This window comes from Juglans regia, chromosome 4 (assembly GCF_001411555.2).
Source record: "Juglans regia cultivar Chandler chromosome 4, Walnut 2.0, whole genome shotgun sequence".
In the NCBI taxonomy this organism is placed as follows: domain Eukaryota; kingdom Viridiplantae; phylum Streptophyta; class Magnoliopsida; order Fagales; family Juglandaceae; genus Juglans; species Juglans regia.
In genome coordinates, this window is record NC_049904.1 from 25,362,071 (window position 1) to 25,382,998 (window position 20,928).

General features: G+C 34.1%; 3 protein-coding genes across 3 annotated transcripts; 1 reads left to right on the forward strand and 2 right to left on the reverse strand.

The window, feature by feature from the left end:
* Positions 1-233: 233 nt before the first annotated feature.
* Positions 234-2,991, reverse strand: LOC109003635 (ras-related protein RABB1c-like). Its single transcript, XM_018981868.2, has 6 exons — positions 2,675-2,991; positions 2,371-2,510; positions 1,859-1,941; positions 1,037-1,241; positions 849-917; positions 234-611 (listed from the first exon to the last, which is right to left on the reverse strand). The coding sequence occupies exons 1-6, from the start codon at positions 2,718-2,720 to the stop codon at positions 519-521; spliced, it is 636 nt and encodes a 211-aa protein (XP_018837413.1). The 5' UTR covers positions 2,721-2,991; the 3' UTR covers positions 234-518.
* A 2,201-nt stretch (positions 2,992-5,192) lies between these two features.
* Positions 5,193-8,961, reverse strand: LOC109003609 (subtilisin-like protease SBT5.4). The gene is made up of 11 exons (XM_018981821.2): positions 8,878-8,961; positions 8,587-8,696; positions 8,390-8,487; positions 8,127-8,291; positions 7,878-7,980; positions 7,165-7,702; positions 6,960-7,054; positions 6,569-6,814; positions 6,374-6,488; positions 5,863-6,076; positions 5,193-5,752 (listed from the first exon to the last, which is right to left on the reverse strand). Exons 1-11 carry the CDS (start codon positions 8,959-8,961, stop codon positions 5,193-5,195), a joined length of 2,328 nt encoding a protein of 775 aa, XP_018837366.2.
* Positions 8,962-17,802: 8,841 nt separating this feature from the next.
* On the forward strand, positions 17,803-20,317 carry LOC109003634 (ATP-dependent 6-phosphofructokinase 2). Its single transcript, XM_035689362.1, has 2 exons — positions 17,803-18,493; positions 19,320-20,317. The coding sequence occupies exons 1-2, from the start codon at positions 17,882-17,884 to the stop codon at positions 20,166-20,168; spliced, it is 1,461 nt and encodes a 486-aa protein (XP_035545255.1). The 5' UTR covers positions 17,803-17,881; the 3' UTR covers positions 20,169-20,317.
* Positions 20,318-20,928: the final 611 nt, after the last annotated feature.

Here is a 20,928-nt window from a genome sequence, read left to right on the forward strand (position 1 = left end):
GAGTTTGCTTCCTCATTTTAACTGTTTATATATTTAAATTTTTTTATTTTTTTATTTAATGATTAAGAAAGTAACTTTTAACATATTAGTATATTTTTTTTATTTTTTAAAAATATTTAAATATATTAAAAAAATAAAAGAAGATAAAAATAAAATAATAACTTTGTGTTAGCGAGCACGCCAAGCGGTCAAAGCTGGACAACACGCTAGCCCGACTCATATGTAGATCATCATTAAAGAAGAAAGTACATTCCTTGCATTTTCACAATTTCATAATCCTTTTCAACACACCTATTAATGAATGAAACAACCGTTAAATTTACATTCGAATAGAAAAGACATCAGGATGAATCATTATACAAATATCTCGTATTTTGGACATAAAACAAGCGGAAAAGGGGGCGGGGGTGGGGGTCTAATATTCAGACCCATAAGAAAAAGAAAAAAGGGAAGAACAAGAAAGCACAAGAAAAATATATATATTGCTTTCGGTTTAGCATATGAGATCTCAAACTACTTCAACCGCAACAGCCTCCGCCTTGAGAAGAAGAGCCATCTCTGCCTCCTGATGGTCCTGGGATTCCACCGTATCCAACCTTTATTCCATAAGACTGCAAATAACACCAGACTAGTGGATTAGCACACCATCTTACAACTATCACCGGTTTTACATTACAATGCATATTTTCATGTATGCGTCATTGCCAAGGATTTTTCTCACTTACTGGAAGCATAAACTTCCTTCCATGCCAATAAGCAAAATGTTACTCACAATACCATATCTCTGACATTAGGATGCAAAATAGAGTAGCAGGCAATGACTAAAGGAATTACTCACAATACCATACCTCATTTGATACATCAAAAACTCCATCCTGAATCTTCTTGTAAATGGTAGCAGCTGTTTTTATAAATGCCTGCACAAATCCATTTACTGTCAGAAACTAAGATAACAAACCAAACCTCAATTATTGTATATCGTTCAACTTTTTGTCACAAGTACATTCTCAAACATAAAAGCTCAATATGTTCTCACCTCCTCAACGTTCTGAGCAGTTTTAGCAGAGGCCTCCATGAAAATTAACCCATGCTCCTTTGCAAACTGCTCCCCTTCCTCTGTGCTCACAGCCCTTCTGTGAGCCAAATCACTCTTATTACCAATAAGCATTATAGTCATGTTTGCATTTGCATGTTGCCTTGCATCTTCCAGCCAGCTAGCCAAGTGGTTAAAAGTCTCCCTCCTGAGTAAACAATCAAAACCGTCATCCCAATGCCTTATCTCAACTACAAAGCACAAATGATCAAACATAACAATAAAAACAGAAGCTCTTTATCTACACTTCAACATTTATCTTAGTCAGACACTAAAATCTGCTCAAGGACACTTTGTTAAACCAGGCAAGAACCTATAGAGCCTTGCCCCTTTATATTATGGAATTATCATCCTACTTTCTTTGCCAATACTGATTTTATTTTGCAAAACACCAATTTGTACAGAGATTTTAAGGGCAAAGCAAATATTCTGATGAGATGACTTATATGTTTGAAAATAGTGAAGTATCATAAAATCACCATCCAGTTAAATGTTGCATATGTCGGGTAACCTCTCCAAGGCAAAGCCCTTCGGACCCACTCTTGCAGAGTGCAGAGCAAACTCTGGTCCCGTGCACCGCACTCTCAGAAGTGTCCCTACACGGAACTTGTTTAATCGCATTATGCTAGAGTTTTACAACAACATATTTTTAATTCCCTCAGCAACGAGGGAAAAGCTCACTTTATAGCACAAAGTTGAAAAGTTTAACTTTTTTGTATAAAACTATAATTCGAATGAAAGCTCAAATTGAAATGGAAGCAATACCTGGTAATATCATATACAAGCAATGCACCAGCAGCCCCTCTATAATAGGACCTCGTAATAGATCTGAAGGATTCTTGACCAGCCTGGAATATTTCCAAGAAAACTTTAGCAGTTAAAACTTCAATAACATGAGGTGCAAAACAGAACACCTCAACAAATTTATAGAAATTGAAGCAATACAGCAGGAAAAAAAAAAAATCCATAAATAAAACTTATATACATATTTAAGAAAGAAGCAACCAATTTCATTACAATAATCAAAATGAAGTTTGGATAATGGACCCGGATACCATTTAACTAGTTATTTTATCTGGAAGTTTGCCTAAAAGTCCAACCAGGCGTTATCTTTTCAACAGCATCCAATTCCAATAATTTACACTAGGGTCTGAATTAGAATAAGTTTCCAAAAAAAAAAAAAAAACGTGTGCAATTTAAAATCTACAGCAACTATCTATAGAATTTAAGTCCCTGATATTGCAAAGCGGGGATGAAAAGAGAGAAGAAGTACAAACCGTGTCCCAGATTTGAAGCTTAATGGGTTTATTGTCAATGGTAATCATCCTGGCCCCAAACTCCACACCAATGGTTAGATCATGCACTGGCTGGAACCGCTTGTCCGTGAACTGTAGCAGAAGACATGATTTTCCAACTCCTGCCCAACAAACAAGCAAACAAACTCGAATCAAAAGAGAAATCACAACCAGATCGAAATCGAGTACACGGAATTTGATCCATTCTGAATGAAAGAATACATCGATTCTATTCACAAGATCTAAATCGAATTTCGAGATAGAATGATAAAGAAAAAAAAAATACCGGTATCACCGATGATGATGTACTTGAAGAGGTAAGCGTATGACATTTCGATTCCGTCGTCACTCGGGCGAGCTACACACACAGATCACTCCAATCTTCAAAGTCCCTTCGGATAGAATCCCCGAAAAGGTTTTCGGTTTTGGGAATTCGAATTCCGATATATCTGCTCAGGTTCCAACGGAAAGCATCCGAAAAAAAAAAAATACAAGCAGAGAGAGGGAGAGAAACCGAAAGAAGGAAGGAAGGAAAGGAAGAAAGAAAAGGAAGAGTTTTCCAGCGAGGCAAACGCGTCTTTACCGAGTTTAGCTGAGTCCATTGTCAAATCGTTCCACTCTGTCTTATAAAGCTAATTAGAGGATAAGATGGATTAATGATTATAGTGAATAATTAAAATTTCTTCCCTCCACCTTTCAACATAAAATAACATTTCTAATTAAAAACATACTACAAATTTTATGCTAAAATATATTAAAGATTATAGCAACCAAAAACATATAGGGAAAAGCTCTGCCAATGTTTGACCTCCATAGTTGACTGTTTGTCAATTTTTTTTTATTTAATAATTAAGAAAGTAATTTTAAGTATATTAATGTATTTTTATTTTTATATTTTTAAAATATCTAAAAATATTAAAAAAATGTGAAAAAAAAGAAAAAAGAAATGTATGGGCGACATAGTAGCCTTACCTAAGAGTAATTCTATATACGATCGTGCAGTACTTAAACGCCGAGTAATCGCTTTGAAAAAGAGTAGGGTCTATAATTAAAAAATTAATTTTTTTTTCATGTGGATCACATGTTTTATTCATTCTTTTCAAAACGATTACGCAGCGGTTGCATAATTCACTATTATAAATATCTTTTCTCGTTACCCAATGGATAAAATATTATACTATATTGAGTACATAATCATTATGGATATTGTTAAATATCAATTTCATTTTATAAAATGTTAATTATACTTATGAAAACTTATAATAAATAAAAAAAACTCATTTATCCACGTGTTTGCTATTAGTATGCTAAAAATTATAAAACTTGAAATTCAGTATTTGAATTTAAAAAAAAAAAAGTTGACAAAATGAGACTTGTACGTAAAATTATAAATACGTAAAATACTACTTTTCTTTTTATTGTTTTAATGGTGAAACCACTTAAATGTGTTGATTTGAGTTACAAATATATAATAATTGCTCATTTCAACTTTATTTTTATCATTGAATTAATGTCTTTTTCTAATGAATAGACTTTAATTCAAAATATAATGAATGAGTATGGTCTTTAAATTTTCAAAAAAAAAAATAATAATAATATCAAACTTGTTTTTTCCTTGCATGTTAAGTTTTAAAAAGGGGTCAAATCAAAATTTGAAAAGAAATCAAGATTCAATCCAAATTTGAAAAGCTTAAACAGTGTTAATAGATAGAACATACCAAGGACAGCAAAGTTCCAGCTGCATGAGGGCTTTACAGGCTTACAGCTGCACAGGGAAACAGCCAAGTTGCATGTATAACTTTCGAAGTAATAACTTTATTTGTTTCTACTCATATGGTTGCTAGAGATATAAAGGAATTTCACAAATTAACGTGGTACTATATCACGTTAATTAATTTTTTTTCATTTTATTGACTCATTTCCCTACGTCTCTCATTCACCCCCGTCCTCAACATCCCCCCGGCATTCCTAAACCCAGCTCCCTAAACTTCAATTTTATTCTTTTTTTAGATCTGTAACTTCAGTTGACTCTGTTTGGATACAAAATATATCTCAATTCATCTAATTTAATTATTATAATTTTTTTAATTTTTATATAAAATATAATAAATAATTCAACTTTTTCAAATTTTAAAATAATAAAATTCAATGAAATTGCGACATGTTGTGTCCACTTTGTCATAGACTAGCATTATACACTATCGGTCTATCTTAAACACCAAATAATTTTAGAAAGGGAAGTTCTACGGTCTATATGTACCATTATCTCAATTTCATTCCACTATAATAAGGTGGCATTGTCAATTAATTAGTAGATTTTTTTGAAAAAAAATAAAAGATGATCCAAGAATGATAAGAGCCATATTTTATATAGTAGATGAGAGTAGGATAAGAGTGTTGTCTGAGCATTACTCTTCTAGAAATAATAAAGAAAACGGTAACACGAAAGTAGTTTTAATTAATTTAAAAAAAAACTTAACAAATTGAAATTGGACTCTAACATGACAAAATTTTAAAGAGAAATGCTTTAATTATTCTATAAAAATAAATCAACAAATTAACATAATTTTAAATTATAAAATTACTTTTAATATTATAAAATAGATCTAACGTACGTGAGTTCGTGAGATTTTATAAGACTCTTAGTGACCGTAGCATTTCTTAATCTAAAACCCTAAACAAAATGGCCATCTCTAACTCTAGCATTCATGTTCTGGCCAAAAAGCATGGCAAGAGATTGTAATTAGTAAATAATATCTGACTCATGCTAATTCTAACTAAATTAGACTGATCCTCTCCATCCATCATACTTTCCAACTGATCATCTTCTTAGCGGTAGAAACTACTATTGGACTCCTCACGTAGTGCCTGCCATCCGACCAAATTAGCTCTCCAAAAACATAGTCTCGAGCAAGACCATATTCCTCGGCTTCCAGGGTCAACATAAAGCTCTTCTCCTCTCCAACATTCTCAAACTTCAATATGTGGGGCTCCACATGGACTGAAACTCCAACTGGGTTTAGGACACGAGCTGCATAGATACCTGGGGAGCCAACATTCTTCAGTTTCCGAGTCAGAGTCACCTTTCCAGAGAGCTTTGGGACAGCTATGGAGGGATAGTTGAAATCCAGAAGACTGGCTGACTTGGGACATTCATAAGTAACATCGGAAAATAGTTCAACAATGGTCTGGTTATAGCCGAGGCTGCAGAGGAAGTTCAAATAATCGTCGTTGGTTAAGTCATAGACCAAGCCGGGGTCCATGGCACGGTTTGGTCGGATGTGGCCGGCGCCTTGCTCGAATGGCGTTGCCTTCACATAGCTTGCATTGAGCATTGGCTTCACCGTGTTATCCCTTGTTCTTGCTGTCAGAAAAAAATGGTTGCAAAAATGGTTAAACAAACCATCCAAGCAAACCCAAGAACAAGAACAAGAGATCGAATTGATCTGAACACAGATCGATCGAGGTCCTTACCGGTTGTCATGATCGCAGATCTTATTGCAGCTGGGCTCCAGGAAGGATGGAGAGTCTTAAGAAGACCAGCAACTCCAGAAACATGGGGGCAAGACATGGATGTGCCAGACATAATGTTGAAAGGAACTCTACGATTATCAAAGGGTAGCTCTGTCGGGCTTATTGCTTGGGTGAAGCCAGCTATGATATCCACTCCAGGTGCAGTGACATCAGGCTGAACATTTAGAGAAATTAGTTGGAAATGAAAATATACAACATACAGTTACAGATCGATACCACGAAATTGCAGTACTGGAAGAACAAGCTGTACTAATCTCATAGTGTAAATGAGGTAGTCATGGCCTAGCTAATTGGTTGCTTGGTGTCGAAGGAAAAATATTCAGCCATGACAATCAGTACGTAACTTATATATATATATATATATATATATATGAAAATGCCTTAAATGCGAGCTCATCCCAAAAGAATCGACATATATAGAAAATAATTAATGTTCAATTCATTGCCAAACCTTGAGAATCTCTGGTGTAATAGTATTAGGCCCTTTAGACGAGAATGCTGCCATGAATGGTGCAGGCTTTATGTTAAGTGCTGCTGTTGGGGCCGTTATATATCCCACTGGGTCACTGTTGATTCATATAATTTATGAGGAAATTGACCAAAAAAGAAAGCTGTTTACCGTTTAGAGAGAGGGAGAGAGAGATACTCAGTGGAAGTGATGTAGGCAAAGACAGCACGACCATCTTTATAGTTAATATGTGATGCCGGTAGCACGTGAGGATCGGCAATGATTTCATTACCATCGACCTTATCATTGCAAAGAATCATCCCAGCTGCACCAGCAAGAGCTGCTTGTTGTCCCTTGTCAACCCTTGCATTTCCCCCCCTCAGACAGACCAGAATTTTACCCTTTACCATTTTAGGATCCAGTACTCCATCCTTGCACAGCATACTGCATGCACAGCACAAACAAACACAGTCAAACAAATTTCACTGGCAATAATTCATCACATAGTATATCAAACACAAGCTTCAGTTTGAGGCTTTTATTAACAGAATTCAAAGAGAAAATCAGCTGGGAAACGATTTGTTCTTACGCATCTACAGCAGATTTATTTTCAGCCCTAGCCTGTGCACCGGCTATAAGTGGGTAGAATCGACCTTCTGGCAAAGGTCTAGACAGGCTTGTACCCTATATTGAAGGAGTACAGAAAGTGGCAAACAAATGAAGTGGCAAAAATAAAAGAGTAATTAAAGCAAGTTTTTTGATCTCAAGGAACGCATAGAATTAAAGATATTGACCTTGAGTCGGAGCCCATTTTGGAGTTCAACAAAAGCTTGAAACTGTCGATCCAAGGTGCTTGCTCCAACAGTTATCAACCAAGGTGCAACATTTGAGACAGTTCCAGGAGATGGCCCACTATTTCCAGCCGAGCAAACTACGACAATACCTTTCTTAACAGCATGGAATGCGCCGATTGAAAGGCCATCCTGGAAGTACGAAGAAGGAGGGCCACCGAGTGACAAAGAAAGGACGTCAACCCCATCATGAATGGCCCTATCGAAGGCTGCCATAATATCAGCATCAAAGCATCCACCGGTTGAGTCTCCTGGCCAGCAGACCTTGTAGGCAGCCACTCGGGCTCGAGGGGAACCACCTTTGGCAGTTCCATTGCCCACACCAAATATGCTTGCATCAGGGACGAAATTCCCTCCTGCTGTTGATAGCGTGTGAGAACCATGTCCTTCAACATCAACTACAGTTTCGAAAGTACTAGAGTTGACTGCCCCATTATAGGCGACAAAGCCTTTGATGTAGTATTGCGCCCCAATTAGCTTCCTGCGCGCATTTAATCAAACACCCAATAAGGAGGAAAAATTATAATTAATTCGCAATATATTGCTTCATAGAGTGCATAATTTGAATGTACAAATCTTAGCGAATGATGTCTCTAAAGTGAAAATATGGTAAAAAAACATCGATTGAGCCGTTAAAGATCAGAGCATGATCAGACCTATTGCAGTGGACTCCATGACTATTTCTACAATCTCCTTTCCACTTTGATGGGATGGGTCCATAACCTTCGTCGCTGAAGCTCTGTAATGTAGGCCAAACACCTAGAATACATATATAACAACTACTTCATGATCAGTGCCATAAATTCAAAGAAATGTCGTACTACATGAAACATTTGACTTAAAGAAGAAGAAGAAGAACATTAACAACACTTGACTAAGAAACTTGATGAGAGAGAATTCATTACCAGTGTCAAGATTTCCGATGATTGTGTCTTCACCAAATCTGGCCTTTTCCCACAAGGAGCTTGAGTGAACCACACCCCCTTGATCCATCGACATGAATTCCCATGAATGAGTTGTGTGTAATTTTCTTCCTTGGTTTAAGAAAATCGACACGACTTTTGGGTGCTCTGCAATTGATTAACATGATCGTGATTAACATGACGTATTTTCTTAAACAAAATTAGAGACTGAGGAGAACATGATATGTTCTGTGATCTTTATATACTCATTATTTCAGCTGCCTCTTCCTCTTCGAGGTTAGCAGCAAAACCGTTGATATGCCTTCTGTACGAGTAGAAAATTGCATCCTTGGCCTTCTCATGACTGCATGGAAGCGAATCAAAACCTTTGGTTTAAGATATGAAAACACAAAAATATCATAAATTAACGTAGATCAAGATACCATGCAAGTTGCATATATACCTTCCCAAGAATGATCCGAGGAATTCAATATGAGAATCAGTCACCCGATCTAGTTCAGCTTCAGAAACGTCTGGAGCGTGTGCATGGGATCCGAGGTACACTATATACGACTACATCACAACAAAACAAGAAGAAAATACGTACTTTTATCTACGATCATGCGGAAAAAGCAAAAAGAAAACTTCAAAGTGCAGAAAGAAAATCAGCTAGCTAGGCGATCTCCATGCATGCCTTCAACGAAGGAAAAGTAGTACTACTACTCTGATCATGAGAGCTATTTTCAATGCTTACTTGTTTTGTTGCAAAAGCGGATTCTTGGAACGCAGAAAAAACGATGAGCGTGAGGAAGAAAACTAAAAGCTTTGAAAACGCCATTTTGCTTTGCCCAGTTAGCTAGCTAGCAATTACGTACGTACTTGATTAGCATCACATGATCACAGGGCAGGAATATTTATAGGCAAAAGGGAAACCTAGTTCACATAAATTCCTTGAATCAGGTAGAAACTCTGTTCCTGATAGATTTCTAGAAACCTAGTTCGATTATAACTGAACAACAGGAGCGCGTGAGAGAGTAGACTGTAGAGTCCTTGGCTGGAAAAAGAGTCGAAGTGCTCAAGCGCGATTTTCGATGATCAAGTTCGATAATGACTGTTCAACGTCGGGGGCGGGAGATCAGGTCTATACAACATACATACCTATCTATATTATACGTAGAGTCCTGCTCTCGAAAAAACTCGACCTAACGTAGAATTGTACTCTGAATTAAATGTTACTAATTAATTAATGTAAGGAAAATACTACTATACCCATTTTATTTGACACCTCTATTTGACTGCTGATTAATTTTTTTTTTTTTTTTTTATTTAGTGATTAAGGAAGTGATTTTGAATGTATTGATATTTTTTTTTTATTTTTTAAATATATTTAAATATGTTAAAAAAATGTGAGAAGAAAAAAGAAAAAAAAGTTTTCACGCTGGGCGGTATGCCCAGCGGTCAAATTGGGGCGGCAGAGTAGCCGCACCCTTAATGTAAAGATATCGAAGGAATATTGCTGATTGTTTTAATTAGATAGGTTTTTCTATTATAAGATAACGAATTATTAATTCAACGGCACATGAATTCAAAAGTACGACGTAATGTACTTTTGAATTCATTGGAATTAGACGGGATATATATAATTTAAATAAATATATATAGAAATTATTATTGAAAGTATTGATCATTTTACATATATGATGTGGCATCATGTATACTACACATCTCTCTAAGTGAGTGTTGGAAATAATCAACTAAAAACAGTCACGTAGTGAGTATAAAATATATACTGTTATAGTAACTTTTCTCTAATATTACTCATATAATTTTAGAAAAATTCTATATATTTATCATATCCTACTTACTAGATGATGAATATATTTTTTTCTCTATTTAAAGACACATATTAATGTGTAATAAATTACATGCATATTGGTGTGTGATGTGTGGATGATAAGTCTAAAACATTAATTCTCATAATTTTAATTAATAGTAATATTAGATACAGTTCTAGTCATATATATGTACAAGTCCCACGTATTTCCTGTGAATAAAATTTGAATCTATAGTTAAAAAAATAATTTATTTAAATGGATTTTAAATTTGACTACTTTTTTCAAAAAGAATAAACTTGAGAGAGAATATTTGAACGACTGTACAAATTAATCTGATGATCTTAATGTTCCTTTGATTAAGTGATCATGCTAATTCATAACATAAAAATAATTAATTATTGATCAGCTGCACGCTAGCTAGCTAGCAGAAAAAACTAAATCAATATCTATATATATATATATATATAAATGATCATATATTTATAATATTGTAATTATTAAGTTTTAAAAATAACTCCCAAATTCTGGATTAAGTTCATGAACTTGAATATTGTAAAATATCCTATATATTATCCAAAATATTACAGTACCCAAAGTTAACAAACATATTGAATTTGATGCCCAAACTGTTTAGTAGAAGTTCTCCATTTAGATTACCAACATTAAAAAGGGTAAAAAGAAAGAATCATGAGAGAGTTTGAAAGAGGAATATTAAACTTTTCCAAGGAAAGAGACGATGATCCAAATTAAGGAGGCTGCTTGCCCTAGCCTGTATATATATAAACCCCAGGAGCGGTGTTACTCCGCGTCCCGAGTATATAGTACCGCACAGTGTTACCGTTAGTTTAAAATTAGATTTTTTTTTAAATTTTTCTATTCATATTTTTTAATATATTTAAATATTTAAAAAAAATACATCAATACATTTAAAATCATTTTTTTCATCATTCGGTACAAAAAAACCAAGCAGTCAAATCGAGCGGTATGGTTTGAGCAGCATAGTAGAGTTTTCCTAAACCCAGGCAGCTTTGGCTTTATTCTATGGAACTATTTATCAGAAAGAGACCTTAAGCTGCCGCCTTCTTACGACCTGTAATCCTCCTTTTAGCCATGGAGTTTCTTTTGTCTTTACCTCTAGTTTTCTGCTTTAACAACTCTTTGAATCCATCCCCAACTTTTCTTTGCCAACAAGATCACAGAAAGATATCAGAGAATATTGGCCCCCTGCTAGTGTTTTTTGTCAACATTTTCTCCCTGAGATTCTGCTGCTGCACGCAGGACGTAGCGCCATCTCTAAAAATCCTGTTCATCTCTGTGTTAAATTAGCTGCTGGTATGTTCTCTAAATTCAGCACTTTTAACCAAATAGTGATCAGTCATTTCAAGTGTAGAGTAGGTCAAGAAGATTTTCTCTACTTTTTTTTTTTTTTCTTTTTCAGAAGAAAAATGTGTTAAGAAAAATGTGTTTGATATTAGTTCTAGATGATGTGGGGATGCATATATATTCTTTCATAAGCGGATTAAGGATTTATGCAGGTGATTGTCAAAGCTCAAAACTTAAACATACATTGGTCTGATCTGGTCTAGTCTGGTCTAGTCTAATTTCTATCTATTGTCCTAGTTATGCTTTGCCAGTGGCGGACCTACGTTGGTGGTTGCTTCCCAAAATGTTTTAAAAATATGGTTTAGTATAAAGTTTTTTCAAAGATATCCTAATATAAAGATAATTCCCCCCCCCCTCAAAATTTTTCAAAAATATGGTTTAGTATATGGTTTATTCAAATATATCCTAATATAAAGATAATTCGGCTCCCAAAACATTTTCAAAAATCTCATTTAGTACTTAGTTGTCTAGGTTTCTTTTAGTTTTTTAATAATTTTTTCATAATTACACCTATTTTTGTCATTAATAAAATCTCACATTCTCATTTTTTTTTAAATATCTCATAAGTGGCAATAAAATATATTGGTCTCTTTTTAAACTATTTGGTAAATTTACAATCTCATTTTTCCTATTTATTTACACTTTTCATTTTAAGTCTTCTACTAGCTAGCTTGTTTGGATTAATTTTGTTAATAAGTACATATATTATATATATAACTACCATCGAGTTAACAATTAAGAGTGAACGCAACAAATCCCACATAACTATTTATATCTATATTATAAAGACTTTACAATATTCAATCTTAGATTCAACAAAAAAATTTGTCTTTGTTTATTTAATTTTTATCATTTACTTCAAAAAATCTTACATGGTTATTTCTATCTTAATTTTTATTTTTCATTTGAATTCGATGGAGTTCAAGTAAGAGGTTTAGATGGGTGGTTTTAATAATTTAATTTGTCCCTAGATAACAATCTGATATGGTTAATGTTAAATGTCCGTGATACACTTTGCTATCTTAAATGTCGATTACTGTTCACCCATACATATGACACACTTTGCTAATCACCCCCTCCACCACGCACCAAATCCTAGTTCCGCCCATGTGCTTTGCCTGGCTCTTTGAATGCCATCTTTGAAGCTTGTCAAAGGGTGTTAGCAATCTTCATATACATGACATCAGGGGAGTCATGCAGGCCCAACCATGCAGTAAACTGCTGACAAATATTTGATGAGAAATAATAGTCGCAGTCGTAAGTGTGCAAATATTGTACAATCATTTTTAAAAAAATAAATAAATTTGGGACTTACATGAAAAAATAAGAAATTTTTAATAGTGGATCTCACTCATTTTTAAAGTGACTGTACGACGCTTACACACTTCACAACTGCACGTAACATTACTCATATTTGACTGGGCAAGCTATTTGCCAAACCGGGGCCTACAAGCCGAGGCAACAGGTAGTATGACTTTTAAACGTGTCAATCCATATATTTTAATTTTTTTTAATAATTAAGTAAGTGATTATCAAGAAATTTATATATTTAAAAAAAATACTTAAATAAAAAAAAAAATTGTATTGGTGTGCATATTTAGAGTGCACATTTGATAAGCACCCTAGCGTTGTCCTTTTCTGGATGCACAATATATAGAAAATTGAAAATTTATAATATTTATTGTTATTGGTATATAAATGTATTTTTTTTTAATTTACCAACCACGTACCTTACAATCTTATACTAATATATTAAAAACATATATTTATCTTATCTCCAATATTACTTTATATTCTTATACAGCAGCACATATAAGTTATTTATAGTGATTAGTTTCACAATTTGTGGGCATTAGATTAACCATGACTTCATCCTTTCTTTTATTACTATAAAGAAAAAAATACCAATATTTGAACGACAAAGCAATCGGTTTGACAGCATTAACTAAGTTATAAATACTGTAGAGTTTATGTATCTATATTTAGAGAATAATAAATTTATATAAATCTTAAATATACAAGTCGGGATCACTCACTTTAAAAGACCAGACATTTGTGACACCCTGGTCCCGCCTGAGTCAGAGAATTACTTCTTGTCACTTAAAATCATATTTCAACCATATAGCCATAGATTACAAATTTTTAATGACGCATATGACTCTTTATTTCAAATCAACTATTCTAATATAATTATTCTAAATACCACAAAATCTCAAAATAAATATTAACCTTGCAAAATATCCAGTTGACAAAGCAAAACAAAACTAGTGAATAAAATTCTCTAATAACCAAAGTACCATTTTTGTACTTAATCCACTATGCACATGTAGCCTTGTACATGATTTTGATTCTTAATTCTCAGTTGAAACATTTAAACATCTAAAAATATTGTGGAGATAAGTGGTGAGTTATCAACAACTCAGTAAGTAGTAATAATATTCATCCGAGTTCCGGCCCGAGAACCATAGTATACCCGAACCAGAACCCGAGTTTCAAACTGGCTGGAACCTAGACCGGGTCAACCTCGGGCTGGAACCCGGATTGAAACCGGTTTTTAAAAACCCAGAACTCAGGTTCTGGGTTGCACCCGTTTTCTTTCTTTCTTTTTTTTTTTTTTAATTCAAAGGCTACATGTTATGAATTTTTTTTCTTAAAAAAAATGTTGATGCAGCATTCAAACTCTATTTATTTAATTTTTTAAATAAAAGCATACATGTTCATTGACCACCAATAAAAAGCCACATGGAGAAGATAGTAAGAAAAACTATAAAATGGATGATTTATTAGAAATAATATGCATTTTTCTTTTGAGTTTCTGTCCATTTAGTTGCTAGAAATGAACAAAAAAAAAAAACATCAAAACATTCAAACCGAAAAAAAAACCTGGTACTGGGTGTACCTGGGTTTTTTTTACACAGGTACTGGCCCATATTTGCTATAGGTCGGAACTCATAACTGAAACCCAGATAACCGGATTTCGGACTGGACCGGAAAAGAACCCGACCCGGATTAAGATGCCTGGTAAGTAGAAAACATATACTAGTATGTAAACATGGAGATTTTCAGAGAATTCAGAATGTAGTAACAAATCATTTAAGTTTCAATATGCAGATCTAAAAAACATGTTATCAAAATATCATAGCGATCTAAGTTTCAATGAACAGTTTGAAAAGTCACGACTTTTCAAATTGTTATTATTCCAAAACTAACTATTCATATTCAAAGACCCTTTGGCATAACATGACTGAACATTTTCATCTTATCATATCATTTCATATCATATCATATATTATGTTTAGTTCCCGTGGTAGGGTTATGTTATCCTCGATGGCCAAATCAGGCAGTATCAAAATGTGAAACATTCACTTATTCATTCTCAGAATCTCGAGTGTATACAAAGGAAAGAACACGCAGAAAAACTACTTTGTTTTCAAAGTGGGTGCACTCGTATCAGAGATGTTGGTATAAAAAATATAACAAAATTAGAGCCATCTTATCAGAACCAGAAACAGAATCAGAACAAAATAAAAAAGTCATGCCAACGATTTTTCATATGTCATATCATATCAAATAGAGTACTGAGTCTTTTCACATTATTTTCACATAATCGAAACAGATTCAAAGCATCTTCATATAACATGTACGAAATTCACAAATTTCATATTCGATATTTTGCACATTTTAGAAACAGCATGTCAAAATATTACTCATGTTTACACTAGTTATGTCAAAAACACTTTATCTTTTATATAGATTTCATAAGTAATACAGAACACATAACTGAAGTTGTTTTCACATTTCTTTTCAAAACATATCGTATACATTTTTCATAAAATCAACCTCAGTTTATTTTCTTATTATGCAAAGTCTAACATAGGAACCTCACTTAACTGGACTTTTTAATTTTTCTGAATTTCCTTACAATAGTGCCAAGAGCATATCAATCGTCACCTATAAGATAGTCACATAACTTGCATAAATTTTGAATTGAACACGTATTTCGTAATTAAAAATTTAAGATATAAAAAAGTTTATATTTCTCAAGTCTCTAAAATCCTCAAAACCTTGAAATATCGTCCCTCCCCAAAATACTTTAATTTCGCGAAATTAGCTAACCTTTCGTGGGCTCGAATCCTGAAAAATTAATAATCTCTCTTAAACCCATAATGCATCGGTGTAAACCCATGACCCATCTAAAATTGCACAACCCATAAAACCTATCTGCAACCCCATGGCCCATTTCAATTTGCATGGCCCGTTATGGCTTGAAGGAAAGAACGCTCATGGGAGAGGAACCATGGAACTGCTAGTTTGCAGTGGGTTGTGGGAAAAAATTGAGCAACTGAGTTGGTTTTCTACGGGTCTCAACAAGGTTGTGGCGTGTTGTCGTGTTCGTTGGGTGCTTGCTGGAGATGGGGACAACAGGAGATGCAACGAGGAGGAGTAATCGTCGGGCAAATGTGCAGCCCTAATTTTGCAAGTATATATATATATATATATATATATTTATAGAGCTTTGCTACACAACCTCCACCACACTCCACACTCCACACTTTTTCAAATTTTTTAAATTTTTAATATTTTTAAAAATTTTTTTTTTGAGTTTATTCTTTTTAAATTATTTATTCATTATTTATATAATAAATATTTAATAAAAGAAAAAAATAATAAAAATTAAAAATAATGTGGAGTGTGGAGGTTGTGTGAATAGTAGGAGGTTGAGTAGATTTTTTGATATTTATATGGGTAGTTGAAAACCCTAGAGGATGAAGGAGAAGGCAGAGCACGTGCATGGAACTTACATACAAGTAGGGGTGTAAACTCAAACCGGAAAACCAGAAAATCGGACAGGACCGGACCGAACTGGACCGGTTTTACCGGTTTTGAACCGGTTCGGTCCGGAACCGATTTTTAAAACGTAAAAACCGGCTGGTTCCGGGATTTTTTGGACCGGACCGAATCGGACCGGACTGGTTGATTAAAAAAAATAAGAAATAATATTTTTATATATAAGTTTTATACAAAATATTTTATATATATTAAATATTAATATATATAAGTTTTATATATAATGTATAATTATAAATTTTTATGTGAAATTTTATATATAACATATATATTCATATATGAAATAATTTCTTATTATAATTTATAAATTATTACATAAAATGTTAATACTAAATCACTAAAAGTTTATAACTAATACTAATATATAACTTATAACTATACCAATAGTCTAATATTAATACTATTATATAGTCTAATATATTAATAAAAGTATAAAACAGTTTTTTTTAAATCAATTTTTTTTTATAAACAAATTTTTAATGACAAATTGTGAAATTTACATTTTAAAAAAATCGAAAAATCGGACCGGACCGGATTGGAAACCGGTAAAACCGGAAGTACCGGTTTAGGAGGGTAACCGGTGCGTAATCGGTTTTGAAAAATACAAAATCGGTACATATCAGTTCGATCTTAAATTTTATCCAAAACTAGACCGGATCGGACCGGTTACACCCTTACATGCAAGTCAGGATATTGAGTGTCTGGCTTGGGCTTTAACACATTTATTGAACCCAAAAAAAAAAAAACAAACATCTGCTAAACCTTAACCGGCCTAATTAAAAATCCTAGCTATCCAAATTTTTTGTTTGTGCGCTTATAATAAATTATTCAATAAATCTCAAATGAGTTTTGGCCCATTAACTGATAAAATTAATAGTACGTGGGCTTGCCTTGGGCCTGGGTGTTGTTATAACTTTAGACTTGGAACTAACAATACCCGATTGAAACTTATCCTCCTTTAAAAAAGATTGATATTCGATATTTGACACCACTATTTGCTTTACTATTAAAAAATAAGTTGGAAATGAGATTAAAATTTTATAAATAATAATAAAATAATTTGAAATAAAGTGTTTTTTTAGATTTTAAAAAATAAGAGAAAAAAATTGAATAAACATATAATTATAAAGTTAAAAATTTGTTTATATATAATTTTTATTTTAAAATTTGAAATTGTTATATTATTTTTTATATTTTATTTTAAAATTGATAAAATTGAAATGATTATGTAATAATTAAAAATTGTTAAAAATTTAAAATTAAAAAATATTTTGTAACAATATTTAGAAATTCTTTTTAAAATTATATATAAAAAAAATTATATAAAAATAATTTTACAAACTAATTGCTTAATTTTAACTGATCTATTAAATTTATTTTATAATAAAAATAATTTTATAATTGGATAAATCATGTCTAATCATATTAATTAAATTACTTTTTTCTGCTTACTTTTTGTCAGAGGATTTCCTTTTTTTAGATGGTTTGATTTCTCATACATGCACCTACGTTTTACCCCGTAACGTGTCGCCCTTCTACGAGGTCCTCACAGTACCACAGCGTGTCCACGAAGCAGGGCGGCCACGTATCCAACGGAAGCCATTGTCAAGCTCGTAGGAAGTACGCAAACTCTACAAGTGGCATCTCTTCCTTCGCACCGACTACAGAGAAGAAGAAAAAGAAGAAACAACAATGGCCGTTTCATACACAGAAGCTAACAACCTCACCACAGCACCGATACCGTGCTCTCCGAATTACAACTCGTCCAACTCTAACAGTACCAATACCGCCACCTTATCATTCTCCGCCGTGCAACTCCCCCACCTCACCGACTACCTTCGTGACCTCCAAACCCGCACCAACCCTTTAGAGCACAACCCATTCTACCACCCCTCCGACGGATTCTACATCACCGACTCCGATGTAGTCCTCCGCCATGTCGTCCACGACCTCTCCTCCCCTTCCCATTCCGCCGCGTACCACCGTGCCGGTCCGCGCAACCGGGTCTTCCTGGACCAACCTTCACGGACCCGGGCTGCCATCGTCACCTGCGGTGGACTCTGCCCGGGTCTGAACACCGTCATCAGGGAACTCGTTGTGGGCCTCTGGGACCTCTACGGGGTGCGACAGATATTCGGGGTGAAGGCAGGGTACAGAGGGTTCTACTCCTCGGAGCCCGTGGAGCTGAATCCCAAGCTGGTCGACAACTGGCACAAAAATGGCGGCACTGCGCTTGAGACTTCCAGGGGAGGTTTTGATCTCCAGAAGATCGTCGACGGTATACAGGATCATGGCTTTAACCAGGTTTGTCTGTCCTTCAATTCTAATATATGTAGGCATAATATTTATGGTTTTTCTTTCACCATCAAATTCCCTCAAGCACAGGGCGGCTCAGTATATTTTGTGGCCTAAGGCGACTATTAAATACATGACGCTTTAATTTAAAAATAATAATAATATTTAAATATTAAATAATAAAATTTTATTAAAAATTTATGATATGTAAAAAAAATATTAATATTATTTTGATTAATAATATCTATAAGTACTATAACAATTTGAAAGAAAATCTAATTTTTCTATAAATAGAATATTATCCCTTATTTATATATATACTTCTTTTAATACTTCATTTTGAAAATAAATAAGGCTATCGATATCAAAATAAAAATTATATTTTATAAAATATTCAAGAGTAATATATCATCATTTTGTTACTTCTATTTCAATTTCACTATTATCTGGAAATTTTGTACATTTTGAGTAAGATGTTTTTTAGTAAAACTTCTATATTCTGTTTTTTTTTTTTTTACCAAATTTTACAATTTAAGATTGATTTTATTTTAGATAAAAATATTTCCATCTTTTATGCTAATTAATATTTTTTCTATAGTTTATTTTTCAAAGTCATAATATATATATATTTTTTTTCTTTTGGGGGCCTTCTCAAGGTGGGGGGCCTTAGGCGGTGGCCTTAGTTGCCTACCCCTTGAGCCGGCCCTGCTCAAGCACTTTCTCTGATAAACCTGGTGTTTTCTATATAAACTGGCAATCTGGATGGACTTTTTAATTGTATGAATGGTGTGCTAATTAGATTGCTCCATTTGCTCATTAATTTGCAAGCAAACAGGTGTACATCATAGGCGGGGATGGCACAATGCGTGGAGCTGTGAATATACTCGACGAAATCCGTCGACGGAGACTGAATATTTCAGTCACCGGGATCCCAAAAACCGTCGACAACGACGTTGGCATCATCGACAGATCATTCGGGTTCCAGACAGCAGTAGAAAGGGCACAGGAAGCAATCAGTGCAGCTCATGTTGAGGCCGAGAGTGCAGTCAACGGAATAGGCCTCGTGAAGCTAATGGGTCGAAGCACAGGCCACATTGCGCTTTACGCAACATTGAGCAGCCGCGAGGTCGACTGCTGCTTGATTCCCGAAATCGATTTCTACTTGGAAGGACAAGGAGGGCTGTTCGAATTCCTTGAACAGCGAGTGAAGGAAAATGGGCATGCAGTATTAGTAGTTGCTGAGGGAGCAGGCCAGGATCTGATTCCAAGAAAAGATGCACAGACGTCGGAGAAGGATGAATCCGGCAACCCAGTACTCTTAGATGTCGGCGGCTGGTTGAAGTCGGAGCTGAAGAAATGGTGGGCAAGAGAGCACCCAGACGACCTTTTTACAGTGAAATACATAGATCCAACATACATGATTCGTGCTGTTCCTGCGAATGCTACGGATAATCTTTACTGCACGCTTCTAGCTCACTCGGCCATTCATGGAGTTATGGCAGGGGACACTGGATTTGTTTCTGGTCCTGTTAATGGAAACTATGCGTATATTCCGCTGGAGGAGGTGGCACAGGCGAAGAATGAAGTGAACACAAAGGATCACAAATGGGCATGGGTTAGATCTGTCACCAACCAACCGGATTTTGTGAGGAACCAGACATTGAACCATGCAGACATATCGTGAAAAGCATCAATTTCCTGGCTCTTTGTGCATGGGAGCTTATCTTGAGTTTGTTTTCCGAACAAGAACGATAAATATATGAAACACGAGCAATGTTGTCCGAATTGTTTAAATGGATGATAAACAATATGATATATTTTATGTGTCTATTTTCTATTTCTCTCAAATTTAGATTTTTATTTTATTTTATTGATGCTCACTCAGGATTTACGTTCTCTTAGGTCATGAATGATCAAATCAAATTCTTGATTGCTTATAAGACATTTCTTTGTTAGATTGAGTTATTATATTCTCAAGTTCTTATATAGAGTGCACATGCAATTCATATCACTTAAATGATAAGATTTGCTTCATAATATTCAAATTTCAAAATTTATATTTCAAATCAAATCAAATCAAATTATGGTTATGTGTAGAAAAGAGGATGAATCTTATGAACCGGAAGATATTGAGGCTCTTGCTGCATTACGAAGCTTACATATGGTTTTACATTTTGGAGTTATGATTAGGGGTGACTGAAGGGGTAGAAAATTACGTTAATAGATCGTGTTCATGTCATGTCAAGTCATGGGTGTTAGAGAATAATAGGTTGGCACGATACAACATATTATTAATTAATTAGAGAATGAGTCGGCATGTCACAATCCATTTCAATCTATTTTATGTAAATGAGTTGAATTAATCCGAATAGCCAATTTGACTTAATTAACATAATTTCATATGATAAAACTTAAAATCACAATATTTCCAAAAAATATAAAAC